Source organism: Anabrus simplex, chromosome 7, assembly GCF_040414725.1.
Source record: "Anabrus simplex isolate iqAnaSimp1 chromosome 7, ASM4041472v1, whole genome shotgun sequence".
In the NCBI taxonomy this organism is placed as follows: Eukaryota; Metazoa; Arthropoda; class Insecta; order Orthoptera; family Tettigoniidae; genus Anabrus; species Anabrus simplex.
The window spans coordinates 279,174,838-279,193,651 of record NC_090271.1 but is presented as its reverse complement, the minus strand read 5'-3'; the positions used below and the strand labels follow the sequence as shown (position 1 = coordinate 279,193,651).

General features: G+C 38.8%; 1 protein-coding gene across 1 annotated transcript in view; it reads right to left on the bottom strand.

Moving 5' to 3' along the window:
* LOC136877815 (uncharacterized) overlaps positions 1-18,814 on the bottom strand; it is a 246,232-nt gene that overhangs the window by 82,837 nt on the left and 144,581 nt on the right. Inside the window, exons 8-9 of the mRNA XM_068228752.1 lie at positions 4,812-4,999; positions 4,663-4,725 (exon numbers count right to left, since the gene is read on the bottom strand). Coding sequence (XP_068084853.1) covers positions 4,663-4,725; positions 4,812-4,999 — 251 coding nt within the window. The remainder of the gene's footprint in view (positions 1-4,662; positions 4,726-4,811; positions 5,000-18,814) is intronic.

Below are 18,814 nucleotides of genomic sequence, written 5' to 3'. Positions count from 1 at the left end.
TCAGTTCCTTTTTTTTTTGTTCAATCTTTTTCGGATAGGGGTATCCCGAATGCTCTGTGAACTACACAGTAAAAAATGTGCCCTTTTTGAGTCTCTGGATGAACTGAGTCTCGTTTGATGGTGTTAACTGTTTGAGTAGACTTTCTAAATGTTTTCAATGTGAGTTTATTTAACTATTTTTTGATAGTAAGATTTTAAAAATTCAGTGAATGATTGCATTCAGGTTCAGAAGTAAATTTGATTTGTGTATCGATAGTATTCAGTTGTTGGAGTACTACTTCTTTGTTCTGGCTCCATAATGGCCTTTGGTCACAGGGGTCCCAGGTTCGATTCCCGGCAGGGTCGGGAATTTTAACCATCATTGGTTAATTTTGCTGGCAGGGGGCTGGGTGTGTGCGTTGTCTTCATCATAATTTCATCCTCATCATGAAGCACAGGTCGCCAGGCAACGATGAGCCAAGCATATTTGTTTTACGTCATACCGACACAGATAGGTCTTATGGCAATGATGGGACAGGAAAGGCCTAGGAATGGGAAGGAAGCAGCCATGGCCTTAATTAAGGTACAGCCCCAGCATTTGCCTAGTGTGAAAAAACCTGCACCTGGCGAGCCAAGCATGTCCTCAAACACTCCAGGCACTAAAAGCCATACGCCATTTCATTTCTTCGTTCACGACATTGTGATCGATAATTGCAAAGACATCATCTATGTATCGTGTCCAAAAAATTATGCCTTTTAAATGATCCATGAATATTTTGGCCTCCTTTATCAGCTTTGGTTACAATGATGTTGTTATTATCTATTTTTGTCTTCATGTTCTGTATTAATGTATGTTGTTCAGGGTCAAAATTAGTGTTCAGGTTTTCTGCTAACCTTGGAAGTTTTTTCTTTATATCAGATCTTAAATAATTTTGTACATCACAAGGTAATTTGGAAATGTTACTTTCTATTTCGGCTATGGTATTTATAAAATCGACTTCTTTATTTTTGTTAGGCCAATTATGTTTGGGACCTTTGTACAAGAGTTCTATCTCTTCATTCGAAAACTGTGTATTCGTCAAATTTGTTCAATAGTTCTATTAGATAGACATGCATATATAAAACAAAAAACAGAAGATTTTCTTAATGATAACAACTATACAATAGTAAACAAAGACCCGATAGCAAGAATGCAAGGAAATATAAAATCATTGCTAAAAAAATCAACTTTTCTTTTTAATGACCAGGAACAACAAAGTCTCATAAACATGAATCCCAGCCTCCTAAAGCTCCCTAAAGCTAGAGCCCTCCCCAAAATACATAAGAAAGATATCCCAATACGTCCCATCATTAACTGTCGTAATAGCCCAAACTACAAAATTTCCAAATATATTCATAGCTTCCTCAAAAGACACTATACATTTAATAACAAGTATCCATTAAAGAATTCAACTGATTTCTGCGAGACCCTTAACGATTTCAACTTACAATCCCATCATATAATGTGCTCTTTCGACGTAGTTAACATGTTTTCAAATAATCCGATTAAAGACACCATTGATATTATATACAACAATATCAGTAAATACAGTAACCTCAGTAAAATGGAGATCGAAGAATTTATGACTATATTAAAATTTACATTAGATAATAACTACTTCACGTTTAATGGCAGAATTTACAAACAGAATGGCTTGGCGATGGGAGACCCTATTTCGGGTATCCTAGCCGATATCTATATGGATACGATAGAGCACACAAAAATTAAAACCAACATAAAAGAAATTAGTCTATGGTTAAGGTTTGTGGATGACACATTTGTCATAATTAACAAGAATGTCACCAATAGTAATGAAATATTAAATGAATTAAACAAGATCTACCCCAACCCAACCTAAATTTTACAAAAGAAGATGAAGATGGAGGTTCTTTAAATTTTTTGGATATAACAATTACCCGATCTAATAACTCCTTTGAATATCAAATTCACAGAAAGCCTACACACTCGTCAATTACAATAAATAATTCTTCATTACATCCTGGATCGCATAAACAGGCATCTTTTCACAGCCTAATATATCGAGCATTAAGAATCCCCTTATCTCCCGTAAATTTGAGAACTGAATTAAATTACATAAGAAATCTTGCAGTATCCAATGGATACAAAATTGAAATGATAAACCGTCTGATATATAAAATAAAAAACAAGCTATCCACTAACCTCAAACCAGATAGGCCCAACAGATATAAACATGCCGTTTTCACATATAATAGCCCAACTATGCACCAAATTACTAATACCTTCAACAAGTATAATATAAACGTAGCTTACAGAACAACCAATACCACACAGAACATATTTTTTAATTATAATGAAATAAATAATAATAATAACAGCAAATATTTAAGTTCAGGAGTATACAGGTTGATATGTTCGCAATGTGGTTATTCATACGTTGGCCAGACTGGGCGAAGTTTTATTACAAGATATATGGAACATTTCAATGCCGACAAACATAACAAATATTCTGCTATGAGTACACACATGAAAGAAACGGGCCACCATTTTACCTCAATAGAAAAAGATCTGACAATAATAAGGAATACTAACAAGGGAAAACTACTAAATGAATTAGAAAATATTTATATTTATCTGGATAAAAAATTTAACAAAGACCACAACCTTAATGACGACACGGAGACTAAGAGTTCTTTATACACATTAATACCTAAGTTATTGAAAACAGTCATCCCAAATCAAAAGAAAATTCTGCATATATTAAAAGGTGCCAATTCAACAACTCCATCTATCCCCCCCAAATACTAAACCTACAATTCCCCCTCCGAATAATCCCCCTCCCGTACCGATACCAATACGTATTACTCCGCCCAATTCTTCCCTCCCTCAACCCGTCCCCCTCCCTTCGCCACACCCATACAATACGCGTAGCAGGAACGCCAGTCAGACTAATGCTAATAACAGAACAAGATAGTCACTCTACGGCATTCGAGTAAGTATCCATTTTTACGTAACCCATAACACTATACAATCACATCCATTATTTATACATACACATTAAATGCGTTTTTATATTTCTTTGCAGTTTATCAACATTCTAACCATTGAGATTTACACAACAAATGGGAAGACTACTGTTATAGTGATAATTATTCCAACTAGTACATTGGAAAAATTTTCGACGTATATTCCATTTAAACGTATTCTCACCTGAATGTGTTTTAACCAATTTAACTCAAGAAGAAACACCAAATGTTCATTCCTGATCTAATTTTCTAGAATAGGAACATATGCTTTATACATATTTTATTCTTCAAATCAACTTGGTGGTTAACACGACAATAATATTGACTTTCACCAAAAAGTTAAAAGAAGAGGATCCATTTCAATTCCAGACGAATGCCGATTAAAAAACTTCTCACCAATATAAATATATATTTTTTAGACAATATTGTAAAATTGTACCACAATAGTTTTAACTTGTGTTTGTAACATTCACATCAAACTTTTTAATCATGATATTGAAAATAACTTTTAACATCACGTCGTCTCATTTCAATTTTATATGACCAATAATTGTAAACGGTCTTAATTGTAATTATTTGTTTTAAGGTTATCCATTGTGCTGATGATGCCCATTAAGAAGGGTGAAACATGTTCACGATCTTTCTATTTTTTATAATTATTTAACCACAAAATGTGGTATTGTAAGTATTGACTAGGTTAACATTAAACGAATATTTTGTAAATTGTATGTAATTCGATATCTTCTCCATCAAAATTGTGTGTGTGTGGAATTAGCCTGAATGTGGCATGCTTATTATGTGGGGATGGAAATATGACAACAATGCTTTGGGTAAAAATTTGTTTCTTTTCATGTGATTTATTTGTGGTTGTTTCCAATCCTTGGCTTGATTTTTCTTTCTGGTTGCGAGCTGTAAAATAGTAGGATGTGTGTTACCACTCAGAAATTTTGTGTGTACAGTTAGATTAGATATTTTCCTCCCAAACCACATTAGATAATGGCAATGTCAAGTGTGCAGGCAAGGGAAGTACTCATCTATAGTTAAATGAATTAACAAAACAAAGCAAGCCAGGTGCGAGCATGCAGGCCCAAGTCCTTAAGATGGTAAAGATTTTCAAGTGTTCAGTGTAAATGTTAAGTGCGTGGGTCGGCGCACAGTTGCTATTACTCTTTGTAAATATTATCTCAAAATAAACTCTATAAATTTGAGACAACTTTTAAATTTGTATTTTGTCACACGTACTGTGATGGTCTATTTTATTTATTTGCTTTATTATGAATACAAATTTTCCTCAAATCTGACGTCATGTTTCTGCCAACACCATTTATAGCTATAATTACATTGTCTTGTCCATAATAGAAATATATGTTCCCCATTACAATACCCAGGGTGTATTTTAAGATAGATCTACTTTTTAGTCGCGTTCGAACTGAACATACCTGGGATCCGCTGACTAGTTTGGGGCACATTACTTTGATGGTAGAATAAGGGGAGAATAAACTGTACGTGAGTTAGAAAAATGTTCTGAAAACTTGAATATATTAAAGATATGAAATACATACACCTTTTTTACATTCTACATAAACCTATTAATTTACATAATCAGTTCTAGTTTATTTCAGGTTTGACTGGACTTACCTGAACGATGCAACTGGAAACCTTCATAATCCTGGCTTTCTTTGGTATTTTCAGATTCGTATGCTAAGGGAATAAAAAGTAGTTAAAAAATTTAAAATTTCTTTCAAACTCTGTAATAACATGATGACTAATGTAATGCTACTTATTACCAATGTCTGAAGTAAAGGACTCCCCATCCTCCATATCTAATATAGTGACAGCTTGGTTATAATCTTCTAGCTCCTCAAATTCTTCATTCACTTCACATTCTGGATTGCCAAGATTTCCAGATGCTCTCGCTCGACGCATAGCAGAGGTCATGCTGCAGAGTGTTTCATGGGTTGACAGGTGCCCTGCTCTATAATTTAAATAACAGACAATTGCAAATGGTAATCATTTTACTCTCAGACAGCTCAGGAACTAGAAAGGTAAAGAGCACCCATAGCTAACACATTAAAAAAAGTATTCAATATGTTATCATTCTGCAATAATAGTGTTCCATAGTATAACTTTAGTCTTTCAAAATTACAAGCAGATACCCTGAAGTTTCCTTTTCATATATTCAGAAGTCAAAATACAAATAATCAAATGATTTATAACCATAAAATGATCTGCAAATGCATGTAGAGTTGGCATCACTCTGCCCTAGTTTTCTCCGAGACTGACACAATACGAGGAAGTAAATTCTTTGTAACACTACTTTTATGGCAATACCCATAAACAACTTTGAAAGAATGATACTTGGAACTGCAGCTCTGCTTCTCTACTTCTCTTTTGTCTGTTAGCCGGATTCATCTATGACACATTTTCCTCCACCCACCTTACTTGGATCAGAGATGCACGTGGCTAGGTGTACAGTCTTTAGTTAATATGGGACAAGCTTGGTGATAACAGAGCTCCCTAATGGTGTACTTTGTGCTGTGATGGAACGCTACATGTTGATTTGTGTGAAATAGTAGTAATAATATGCCTCCTGTCCTTTCAAAAATATACAGAACAAGTCTTTGTTCTCAAGGTTGAGAAATAGTGTCTATCGGGTTACAATACATGTAGAAAGAAGCTAATGAAAACAAATGGATTATTCCAGCTAAAAAAGTGCAGGAGCATGTGTGTGCTGCAACGTGTGTCATGAAGTCCGTGTAAAAACAAATGCTACAGGTCCAAGCAGGAATATTTGCAAGAGCAAAGAGAATAAGCACCTATGCACTGGATTAGATAATTTTGACATGTGTGTTTTGCGAAGGGTAATCAATGCATTTTGTATGTATGTATGTATGTTCATCAAGGGTTATGAACGTATGTTGTTGGTCCGTACTGAACTGAGATAACATATAAATAATGCACAGGAGAGTTTTTCACCTATTCAATACTAAGTTGTATTTACAATGATATTTACATTACATGGGACTAGTTTAAACCCTACTCGGGGTCATCATCAGCCATATTAAACATACACAATATTTGGCAAAATCCTAAAATATGTTTCTAAGCAGTAAGAATCTTATGAATATATAATTTACAATATGAAGTGTGGTTGAATTAGGCAAGGGCTATGGCACTCAAAATGTTGTAAATGAAAATGAAATATTACGTGTGACGTAGGTGAGTAATAGAAGTACACTAAACATGCTAAAAAGTCTGGAATAAAAGTACAAATGAGGTGCTCTGTGTTGTAGGTTAACATTTGTTTATATGATTATAGACTCATGGAATTCAGTAGTGCAGAATGTGAAGTTTTTGAATTCTTGTTGACAACATTCACTTCTGGGCCAGATATGTTGACGATGTTTTCATAATCATGGATGAAAAATCAATTAATGCTTCCACCAACCTCCTAAGACTCAACAATATTGATACTCATATCAAATTCACACTAGAATCCGAATCAAATCAAAAAATTAACTTTCTAGATTTAACTATACTAGAAACTCAGATTCTTTCATACATACATACATACATACATACATACATACATACATACATACATACATACATACATACATACATTATCATTATAGACTGTTATGCCTTTCAGTGTTCAGTCTGCAAGCCTCTGTGAATTTACTAAACGTCGCCACAATCCTCGATTTGCAACTAGTGTTGTGACCTCATTTAGTTCTATACCTCTTATCTTTAAATCGTTAGAAACCGAGTCTAACCATTGTCGTCTTGGTCTACCTCTACTTCTCTTACCCTCCAGAGCAGAGTCCATTATTCTCCTAGGTAACCTATCCTCCTCCATTCGCCTCACATGACCCCACCACCAAAGCCGGTTTATGCGTACAGCTTCTTCCATCGAGTTCATTCCTAAATTAGCCTTTATCTCCTCATACCGAGTACCCTCTTGCCATTGTTCCCACCTGTTTGTGCCAGCAATCATTCTTGCTACTTTCATGTCTGTTACTTCTAACTTATGAATAACATATCCTGAGTCCACCCAGCTTTCGCTCCCGTAAAGCAAAGTTGGTCTGAAAACAGACCGATGTAAAGATAGTTTAGTCTGGGAGCTCACTTCCTTCTTACAGAATACTGTTGATCGCAGCTGCGAGCTCACTGCATTAGCTTTACAACACCTTGATTCAATCTCACTTACTATATTACCATCCTGGGAGAACACACAACCTAAATACTTGAAATTATCGACCTGTTCTAGCTTTGTATCACCCACCTGACATTCAATTCTGTTGAATTTCTTACCTACTGACATCAATTTAGTCTTCGAGAGGCTAATTTTCATACCATACTCATTGCACCTATTTTCTAGTTCCCAAATATTAGACTGTAGGCTTTCGGCACAATCTGCCATTAGCACCAAATCGTCAGCACAAGCCAGACTGCTTACTACATTTCCACCTAATTGAATCCCTCCCTGCCATTTTATACCTTTCAGCAGATGATCCATGTAAACTACGAACAGCAAAGGTGAAAGATTACAGCCTTGTCTAACCCTGTAAGTACCCTGAACCAAGAACTCATTCTACCATCAATTCTCACTGAAGCCCAATTGTCAACATAAATGCCTTCGATTGCTTTTAATAATCTGCCTTTAATTCCATAGTCTCCCACTATGGCGAACATCTTTTCCCTCGGTACCCTGTCATAAGCTTTCTCTAGATCTACAAAACATAAACACAACTGCCTATTCCTCTCGTAGCATTTTTCAATTACCTGGCGCATACTGAAAATCTGATCCTGACAGCCTCTCTGTGATCTGAAACCACACTGGTTTTCATCCAGCTTCCACTCAATGACTGATCGCATCCTCCCTTCCAAGATGCCAGTGAATACTTTGCCTGGTATACTAATCAATGAGATACCTCGATAGTTGTTGCAATCCTTCCTGTTCCCTTGCTTATGGATAGGTGCAATTACTGCTTTTGCCCAATCTGAAGGTACCTTACCAACACTGCATGCTAATTTTACTACTCTATGAAGCCATTTCATCCCTGCCGTCCCACTATACTTCACCATTTCAGGTCTAATTTCATGTATTCCTGCTGCCTTATGAAAATGGAGTTTATTTACCATCCTTTCCACTTCCTCAAGCATAATTTCACCAACATCATTTACCTCCTCCCCATGAGCTTGGCTGTTTGCAACACCACCAGAATGATTTCCTTTTACATTGAGAAGATGTTCAAAATATTCCCTCCACCTCTCCAGTGATTCTCTGGGATCTATTATGAGTTCACCTGAATTACTCAAAACACTGTTCATTTCCTTTTTCCCTCCCTTCCTAAGATTCTTTATTACTGTCCAGAAAAGTTTCCCTGCTGCTTGACCTAGCCTTTCCAGGATATTACCAAAATCTTCCCACGACTTCTTTTTGGATTCAACAACTATTTGTATCGCTCTGTTTCTTTCATGTACGTACAAATCCCTGTCTGCCTCAGCCCTTGTTTGGAGCCATTTTTGATAAGCCTTCTTTTTACGTTTACAGGCTGCTCTCACTTCATCATTCCACCAAGATGTTCGCCTCTTCCCATCTTTACACACAGTTGTTCCTAGGCATTCCCTTCCTGTTCCTAGTACAGCATCCTTGTATGCCACCCATTCACTTTCTATATCCTGAACCTGCTTACTGTCTACTGTTCGAAACTTCTCTCACTAATCATATCCATGTACTTCTGTCTAATTTCCTCGTCCTGGAGATTTTCTACCCTTATTCGTTTCCAGACAGATTTCACTTTCTCTACCCTAAGCTTAGAGATACTTAGTTCACTACAAATCAGATAGTGGTGTGTATCATCGAAAATCCACGGAAAACTCGTACATTCCTAACAGATTTCCTAAATTCAATGTCTGTTAAAATATAGTCTATTATGGATCTGGTACTCCTAGCCTCCCATGTGTAGCGGTGAATAGCCTTATGCTTGAAGAATGTATTCGTAACTGCAAAACCCATACTAGCACAGAAGTCCAGCAAACGCTTCCCATTCCCATTAGCTTCCATATCTTCCCCACATTTACCAATCACCCTTTCGTATCCTTCAATTCTATTCCCAACTCTTGCATTGAAATGGCCCATTAGCACTATTCTATCCTTGCTGTTGACCCTGACCACGATGTCACTCAATGCTTCATAAAACTTGTCAACTTCATCCTCATCTGCACCCTCACATGGTGAATACACGGACACAATTTTAGTCCTAATTCCTCCAACTGACAAATCTACCCACATCATTCGCTCATTTACGTGCCTAACAGAAACTGTGTTGCGTGCAATGGTATTCCTGATAAAGAACCCTACCCCAGGCTCTGCCCTTCCCTTTCTAACACCCATCAAGTACACTTTATAATCTCCTATCTCTTCCTCGTTATCTCCCCTTACCCGAATATCACTTACTCCTAGCACATCCAGATGCATCCTCTTTGCTGACTCAGCCAGTTCTACCTTCTTTCTTCCATAAGCCCCATTAATATTGATAGCTCCCCATCAAATTCCATTTCGTTCGCCAAGTTGTTTCCAAGGAGTCCTTCGCCTGTCAAATGGGAGTGAGACTCCATTACTCCCATAGGTCCGAGGCTTGCTTAAAATGTTCTGAGCTCGGTAAATTCATGAAGCAGGATGCTACCCTACTTGCACATAGTCCAAGTGAGGATCTCGCCTCTAACGGGTTATGGACCACCGGTGAATTGTATAGTCCTAGCCGCCTGAGCACAAGGAGGGCCACGACTCAGAATATGTCCGAGATGCCCACTCCCATTCCATAGCAACTGGTATCCCGACTCTCAGGACCACTTACTAGGCCACTCAGCTGTTGCCCATGGTTCACGAACTAGGACGTGACTACAGTAACCCACAAACATGAACCACCGGATTCTTTCAGTTATAAATATTTAGAAAACCTACTCAAACAGCCTCCACCATTCACCAAGAAACAATGCATCCCCAGTCCCACAAACGAGCTACAAACAATAACCTAGTTCATCGAGCTTTTAGCATACCTATGTCCAAGAAAGATCTAAAGAATGAACTAAGCACAATCTGTGGAATAGCAATATTCAACGGCTTCAGCAATCATTTTATAGAAAGTATAATCAATAAACACAAACATCGCCCTAAAACTACCCTCAAAAAAGAAATAACTAAACCTCTAACATTTACCACCTTCACGTTCAACAATGATATTTACAAGTTAACCAATATCTTTCTGAAACAAGGTGTTAAAATAGCTTTCAAAACCAACAATAAGAACATGAACGTTTTACACAATACTTTACATATCAACAAGACCAGCAGTTTTAAAAAATCAGGAGTTTACAGGATCAAATGCAATACCTGTGAAAAATCCTACATTGGGTAGACAGGAAGAAACTTCAATATAAGATACCATGAGCACACTAACGCAATAAAATACAATAAGTTTTCAGCTATCGGCCAGCACATGCAAGATTATAACCATAATTTTACCAATATCAAACAGGACATGGACATCCTTGAATTAGCAAATATGGGTCCTTTACTCAACATAATGGAAAATTCCTACATACACCTAGACCAATATTATAATGCCAATTACAATTTTAATGAAATCTCAGAGAAACCCAATATACTTTTCAATTTATTTATCACTTTTCTCAGAAACAATAATTCAGCCAACCAGAACTCAATCCTAACTTTAATTAAACGTACTTTTCCGAAACAATTACGCTTTATCCCACACCCTTCAGCTCTCACTTAAATCCCCTCTCCTCCCCTCACAACCCCGCCAACCCCGTCCCCTCCCAAGCCACCCCCACTCTACCCAACCCGCATGCGCCTGCCCTCCTCCCCGCCCATATTTCTCCTTCTGCCACCAGTCACACACTATCACGTAAGCTACACACACTGCAGCGCGAGGTGAGTGTCCATTCGCTTTCTGGTAATCTTTTTCTCTTACCGCGTACTTTGCAATTTACTGACTTTTCTCAATTTTAATACGTCCAATCCGTTTTCCGCTATGAACTGAGAATTCCACCAATTAATATCACCAAGCGCAGTGTCTACTTTCTTCTCAACAAGAATTCAAAAACTTCACATTCTGCACAACTCCAACAATCAACCATGCAGCCCAATCAACACGGCTTGGTTACTTAATACACCATGTGCCAAATTCTCTGCTTAAGCTGATACAGTGTATAGTCGACTCTTCTCCTAGAGAGTATCAGCTACACATTTTGTTACTCAGACATTGTACATAATGTATATTTTTATATATACAGTATGTCAGTTTACATTGCGTTCATTCTTAGTACCATAGCACTTGGTCCACAACTGTTATATATTACCAGGACCTCCTGAATTCCATGAGTCTATAATCATACAAAAAAATTTTAACCTACAACACAGAGCACCTCATTTGTACTTTTATTCCAGACTTTTTAGCAGGTTCAGTGTACTTCAATTACTCACCTACGTCACACGTAATATTTCATTTTAATTTGCAACATTTTGAGTGCCATAGCCCTTGCCTAATTCAACTACACTTCATATTGTAAATTATATATTCATAAGATTCTTACTACTTAGAAACATGTTTTAGGATTTTGTCAAATATTGTGTATGTTTAATATGGCTGATGATGACCCCAAGTAGGGTTGGATTGTAAATACAACTTAGTATTAAATAGGTGGAAAACTCTCTTGTGTATTATTTATATGTATGTTCATTCTTCAGCCCGAAGGCTGGTTGGATTCTCAACAGTTCCACCATTAGCTGTCATATATGACCTAGACATCACTAGGGAAATGAGGAGTAAGGTTGTTTTCCATTGCTTTCCTCACTGAGACAGAAGTTGCTATTACATATTGACACAAGTGTGATAAACTGATACAACTTGAAAACAATATTCTTTCACCCATAATATAAGTATCGAGCTCAAAATATTATTATTATTTTTTTTTTTACAATTATGCTTATTATTATTATGACTTGAAATGTATGGCTATGAAGTGTTTAAATCAATCAATCAATCAATCAATCAATCAATCAATCAATCAATCAATCAATCAATCAATCAATCAATCAATCAATCAATCAATCAATCAATCAATCAATCAATCACTACTGATCTGCATTTAGGGCAGTCGCCCAGGTGACAGATTCTCTATCTGTTGTTTTTCTAGCTTTTTCTTAAATGATCGCAAAGGAATTGGAAAATTATTGAACATTTCTCTTGGTAAGTTATTCCAATCCCTAACTCCCCTTCCTATAAACGAATATTTGCCCCAATTTATCCTCTTGAATACCAACTTTATCTTCATATTGTGATCTCTCCTACTTTTAAAAACACCACTCAAACTTATTCGTCTACTGATGTCCTCCCATGCCATCTCTACACTGACAGCTTGGAACATACTACTTAGTCGAGCAGCTCGTCTCCTTTCTCCCAAGTCTTCCCAGCCCAAACTTTTCAACATTTTTGTAACGCTACTCTTTTGTTGGAAATCACCCAGAACAAATCGAGCTGCTTTTCTTTGGATTTTTTCCAGTTCTTGAATCAAGTAATCCTGGTGAGGCTCCCATACACTGGAACCATACTCTAGTTGGGGTCTTACCGGAGACTTATATCCCCAGTATGGTACAAGTCAAGTCATGCCACGAAGGTAGATGTTGCTCTAAACGATACCTGTCGCATAATTACCGGCTGTCTAAAACCTACTCCGTTGAACAAATTGTATAGTCTTGCTGGTATTGCCCCTTCTGATATCCATCGAGAGGTTGCAGCAAAAAACAAGAGGAAGAAGGCGGAAACATCTGAAACTCACCCTCTGTATGGATACAGGCCAGTTACTCCAAGACTCAAATCAAGGAAAAGTTTCCTCAGAACAACAGAGGCTCTTAATGGAACACCTCAGCAATCCTGAATTGATATGTGGCGCGCAAGCTGCACTCACTCTGAAGAATGGTTGACACCAAGTGAAGAATTACCACCTGGTCACATGGAGAAATGGAGTACTTGGAGATCACTGAACAGATTACGGGCAGGCGTGACAAGATGTAAAAGCAACCTGCAGAAGTGGGGTTTTAACATCGAGTCATCATTGTGTGAGTGTGGTGCAATCCAGACAACGTCTCATTTGTTGCAGTGTAGTAAGTGCCCTAAAACATGCACAGTATAAGATCTACTTCAGGCAACAGAAAATGCATTGGATGTCGGCAATTTCTGCGCAAAAGTAGTATAGCCTTTTTCTTATAAGTGTGACTTTGTATATAATGTATATAATTCAGTAAGAGTATATATGTATTTATAGTATTAATGCTTGTGATACGAATAAATAAATAAATAAATAAATAAATAAATAAACAAACAAACAAACAAACAAACAAACAAACAAACAAACAAACAAATAAATAAATAAATAAATAAATAAATAAATAAATAAATAAATAAATAAATAAATAAATAAATAAATAAATAAATAAATAAATAAATCCTTTACATCCTTACTACAACCCCTAAATACCCTTATAACCATGTGCAGAACCTTACATCCATTTAGTATTATTATTTACGTAGTCGGATGATCGCATTGTTTGTGAGGTTATGTCATGAAACCTGAACTGTATATAGACATTTATATGAGTTCAGTTAATGTAAGAACCTGTGCATAATTTATTGTTACCTATATATATGATTTGTAATCCACTACAGTATTGTGTAACATGCTGTAACATCCAGAATGGCACTAGGTAGACGAGAACTAGGGAGAATATTCTGTACATTATATCTGTTAAGCCCTCTAGAATTTACGAGAAGGTATTTGGTAACGTGTCTTTCTGGAAGCCTGGCCAGGCACATATATCAGGAGGTGGTCTTGATGTTAGAGAGGAGTTATGGTTTAACATTAATTGTACTTGTGACATCGTGTTGTGAATAACACGCTTGTCAGCAGTCATCTGTTTCAAGGTTGTAATCTCCATCTGCTAGTGACAGGCAGTTGTTAAAATGGTGGTTTGTTGATGTTTCCGATGTGAGTGTTTTGTTTGTGATAGCAGTTGATTAGGTTAAGTGCATGTAAGGTAGATAAATAGTTCCAAATAAATAAGTGTACCAACTGACAGCATTTTGTGTACGTCTTTGTGAATACATTAACTGGCGACCGTGACAGGATGTAAGAATTTACGAGTGAATACGACTGTTGTGAAATAGAACAAAATGCAAGTGACACTAGGAAATATGATATAGATGTTCATTCCATAGGGAACCTAAAATATTTGTCCCAACAACAACTGAAAGATGAACTCACCACAAGAAATCTCCTGATGAACGGGAAGAAGAAATCGCTGCAGACGTGGTTACGGGAAGATTTCGCCGAAAAAGGAGAAGATCCCGAAAGGCCGAAGTCGACGAAGATCCAGATGAAACATTAAAAGATGATGTAAATATAACAAGAATGTGTTCTAAGTTAACGAGCATGATGCAGGCATTCAATGACAAAATTTCAGACGTCAATTATGGCCTAACAGAAAAGATTTCGGATCAAATTTCGAAAGTAAACGAAGAAATTTTTCTAGCTAACTAGTTTTAACCGGACAAATATCACAAGTGTACACGCAGGTTTACGAAGTTGAACAGGGCTTAGAATCAAAAATTTCAACCGTAGGTGAAGAAATTTCATTGCAAAGTAGCGAAGTCACTAATTAATTAACGCAGCAGATATCGGACATCAGGTCAACACGAACGGGGACAGATTGTCCAGATTGATAGTACGGTAAGCCAGCTGGAAGGGGATATCTTGAACCTCAAGGAGAAGGTGGAAATCCAGATTTCCGGCATAAGGCAAAAGGTTGAAAGGAGGATTTCCACCGTTGAGGGAAATTTTGTAAGCCATATCTCTACCGTTGAGGGGAAATTTGAAAGCCGTATTTCTGCTGTTGAGGGAAGGTTAGAATGCCGGTTTTCGACCATCAAGGGAGATGTACAGAATATAAGGGAAAGCATCCTTCACACAGTAGAAGACAGATTAACTCAAAAAGGACGTACCGCCAAACCCCTCAAATCTCACCGGCAGACCCGAAGGTGATTATAGAGAGCCTTCTGGAATACCACGGGCGACTGGAAGAGAACCCGTCTAGCTTTACTGAGGGATTGGTCAGTCTATTAGGAAGGACTAATCTACCAGAGGACATCTTCATGCAACTCATCACACCCCGATTAAAGGGGCAAGCCACTACTTGGTGAAATAACTGTAAGGGTTTAAATTTAAACTGGATGGACTTCAAGAGGGAATTCCTCGCTAGATTTAATTCCAAAGGAGTGAAGAGCTCCATGGAAAGGAAGCTACTGACTGAGACACAACCCACTGGCATGAGAGCTTGCGCCTTCGTCCTACAGAAGTACCAACTCTTCAAGCGTCTGCACCTGTATGGAAGTGAAAACGAGATCTTACCAGACATCACAGAGCTACTCCTCGACAAGATTCGAACCCTAGTGAACGTATCACAACCAAGATCCTTTGATGATCTACGGAGAATCATTGCCCAGCTGGAGGAGGAACACAAGAGCAAAGCTACAGAATGGACTAGCGCAGTTAGGAAGTGCTGCCAGTGTGGAAGAACGGGACACCTGAAGAACAAGCGCCCAAACTTGACGTCAGAGAAATTAGGTCCGGCCCATTCTGGATTAAGAGGGGATGGGATCGGGAACAGGAAGGTGCCTCAAGATCTGTCAGACAAGCAACCCTGGTCAAGTAGGAGAGCCATTGGTCAGATGTTGAGTAGAACAGGCCAACCTCGCCCGACTACCATATTAACGATAGGCAACGAGAATTTTTCAGCCATACTCGAAAGCCAAGCAAGCCATTTACTTGTCAACGGGACTGTTGCCAGATTACTACCACCTATGAAGTCTCACCATCTCGGAAGGGTACTGGGAGCAGTGGACGGGGTAACCTATTCCATTCAAGGACAGACTAACCTAACCGCTAAATGCATGAACATGCCTATTGTAATTGATGTTGCAGTGATTCAGAACTTAATACCTGACATCATATTAGGAGCAGTGTTATTCCAGGAGAGGAATGACGACGGAAGGGATATCATCGAGTATGCCAGCAGAAAGCTATCCCCCACCAAACAAAGCTAATGCACTGCCGAGAAGGAAGCCTTAGCCATGGTGTGGGCCATGGGCAAATTCAGAGGCTACTTGGAAGGAAGGAAGGAAGTTCCAGCTCTACACTGATAACGCCACTCTCAAATGGTTGAACTCTGTCTCTGGCTCGAAATCTAAATTGATACAATGAGCTCTGTTAATTGCAGTATTTGACTTTGATGTGTGTCACGTCTCAGGACCGACGAACATAGGAGCAGACAGTTTATCCAGGCACCCAGCGATGGAACCTGAAGCTAGGAGCACTATTGTCGAGAGGGAGTTCCCACGAAAACACCAGAGTGAGCCTAAGGAAACTGTCCTTAAGACAATCAAGAAGGAACTTGATCTGGGAGTAATCAAACAGTGGCAAGAACAAGACAAGCCATGTAGGACCATGACGCAGTGGATTAGGAGACAGAACATCGATAGGCAACTCGTCCCGAGAGAATTCAAGATGTGCTACAAGAACTTCTGGGTTGACGGAGGTCTCTTGATGTACAGATCTCACCTCTCCAACATGCCAACAGTAGTGGTCCCCAGACGGCACATGACGGACATTGTCGAGAAGTTCCACGACAGCACTGAAGCCGGATATCCAGGAGGCGAAGAGACGTATCAGTCTATCCAACCTCTTCACAAGATGGATTGAGGCCTTTCCAATACCAGAAGCCACGACAGGACGCATCACCAGCCTTTTACATGATGACGTATTCAGCTGCTATGGTTATCCACGGTGCAATCTATCAGACAACGTCAGTTCACGTCGAGGAAGTGACAGCAAATGACAGAATGGGGTGTGGAGCACTGGACCACCCCTATCTACAACCCAAGGGCCAATCCAATGGAACGACGGAACCAGGAACTGAAAAGGATGCTATGGGTCCACCTGATAGACAAAGAACATCAGCTGTGGGACCATCAGATACCGCAGTCACTCTGCCCTGCGACGACGCATCAACCGTGTCACCGGCTATTCCCCAGCAGAGCTGTTCCTTGGTTGACAGCTATACGGCACCAAGGATTGGGAGATTCGTCCACCAGCCACTTCTAGTCAAGATGATGCAGCTCTTTCCCCAGCAGAGTGGCAGCAGCAGCAGCAGCAGCAGCAGGACATCAAGGATATGCAAGCTTAGGCAAAGAAGAGATCCCTTACCCAGGCCAAGGCTCGAGATATCGAAGAGACCCAGATCTTCCTACCAGGCCAACAAGTACTGCGACGTAACCACCCAGTCAGTTTGTTTGTTTTTAGCGTATGGCCCATACAATCAAGCTGAGCACAGAAATAAATTATATACATATTTACATACAAGAAAACAATGAACAAGAAAAGACTCCGTACAACTGAATGTCAAGATCATTGATCCACCGTATTGCTTCTGGAGTTACCATCAGAAAATTCACTTTGCTGCCTGTGTATGCCCGCGTTTCACACTTTCTGACAATATGGTGTATGGTTTGTTGTGCAACTCCGCAGTCACACGCAGGTGTCGGCAACTTGCTCCATTTAAACAACATGTCTCTGCATCTGCCATGGCCTGTTCTTATTCTGTTCAGAGCAGACCATGTTTTACGTGGTAACTGGAATCCATTTGGAAGTTTGGCATTCGAGAACATACTGTGCAGGTGGATCTCCGTTGCTGCTTCCCACCATCTTTTCCACTCTGTAGTTGGGTTGTAGCCTCTAGCAACCATGTCTAAGGCGTTACGTAAAGTTGGATGGCGTGAACATAATCTGTTTTGGTTTATAGTTCGTAGATCTTCATGTACAGGTAGATTGGGGTTCCTTAAGATTTTATTAAATTCCTTGATGAGAGCGGTGGATCTGCGTAAATCACATGGCATTATTCCAGATAAAAGCGGGAGCCAATGAGTTGGCGTACATCGAATTGTGCCAGTTATTATGCGCATGGTTGAATTCAATTCAGTATCAATAAGTCTTGTGTGATGACTGTTCATCCATACTGGAGCACAGTACTCAGCACTTGAATACACCAAGCCTAAAGATGAAGACCGTAAAATGCTTGCCGAAGAACCCCAGGTAGTTCCACAAAGCTTATGAATGATGTTGTTACATGTTCTCAGTTTCTGTGTGGTGTTCAGCAGATGTTGCTTGTAGGTTAGTGTTTGATTCAAGGTTACTCCAAGATATTTTGGGTTCCAGTTGCGGTGAAGTATCCTGCCACAGAAACTCATGTTCAATTTAGTATTTGCTAAGTGATTGTTTACATGGAAACAAGACACCTCCATTTTATTGGTGCTGGGCTTGTCTCTCCAGTGCCTGAAATAAGTTTCCAAAATGGACAAATCCCTTGTTAACATCTCTTCAGTTTTCTCCAGTTCTTTGCGTTGCACAGCTAATGCTATATCATCAAGTAGCAAAATTTCCACGACATAACTTCAGGAAGATCAGATTTATATATAAGCTGAACAAGAGTGGCGATAGGACTGAACCTTGAGGCAAACCATTTTTAAGCTTCCTCTCCTTGCACACATTGTTCCTGATGATAACCTGAAGCCTCCTATCACTCAGGATATTGTTAATAAGGCTGGCAGTGAGGCAACTCTGACCCCCGATATGGCACAATCCGGTCAAGAGG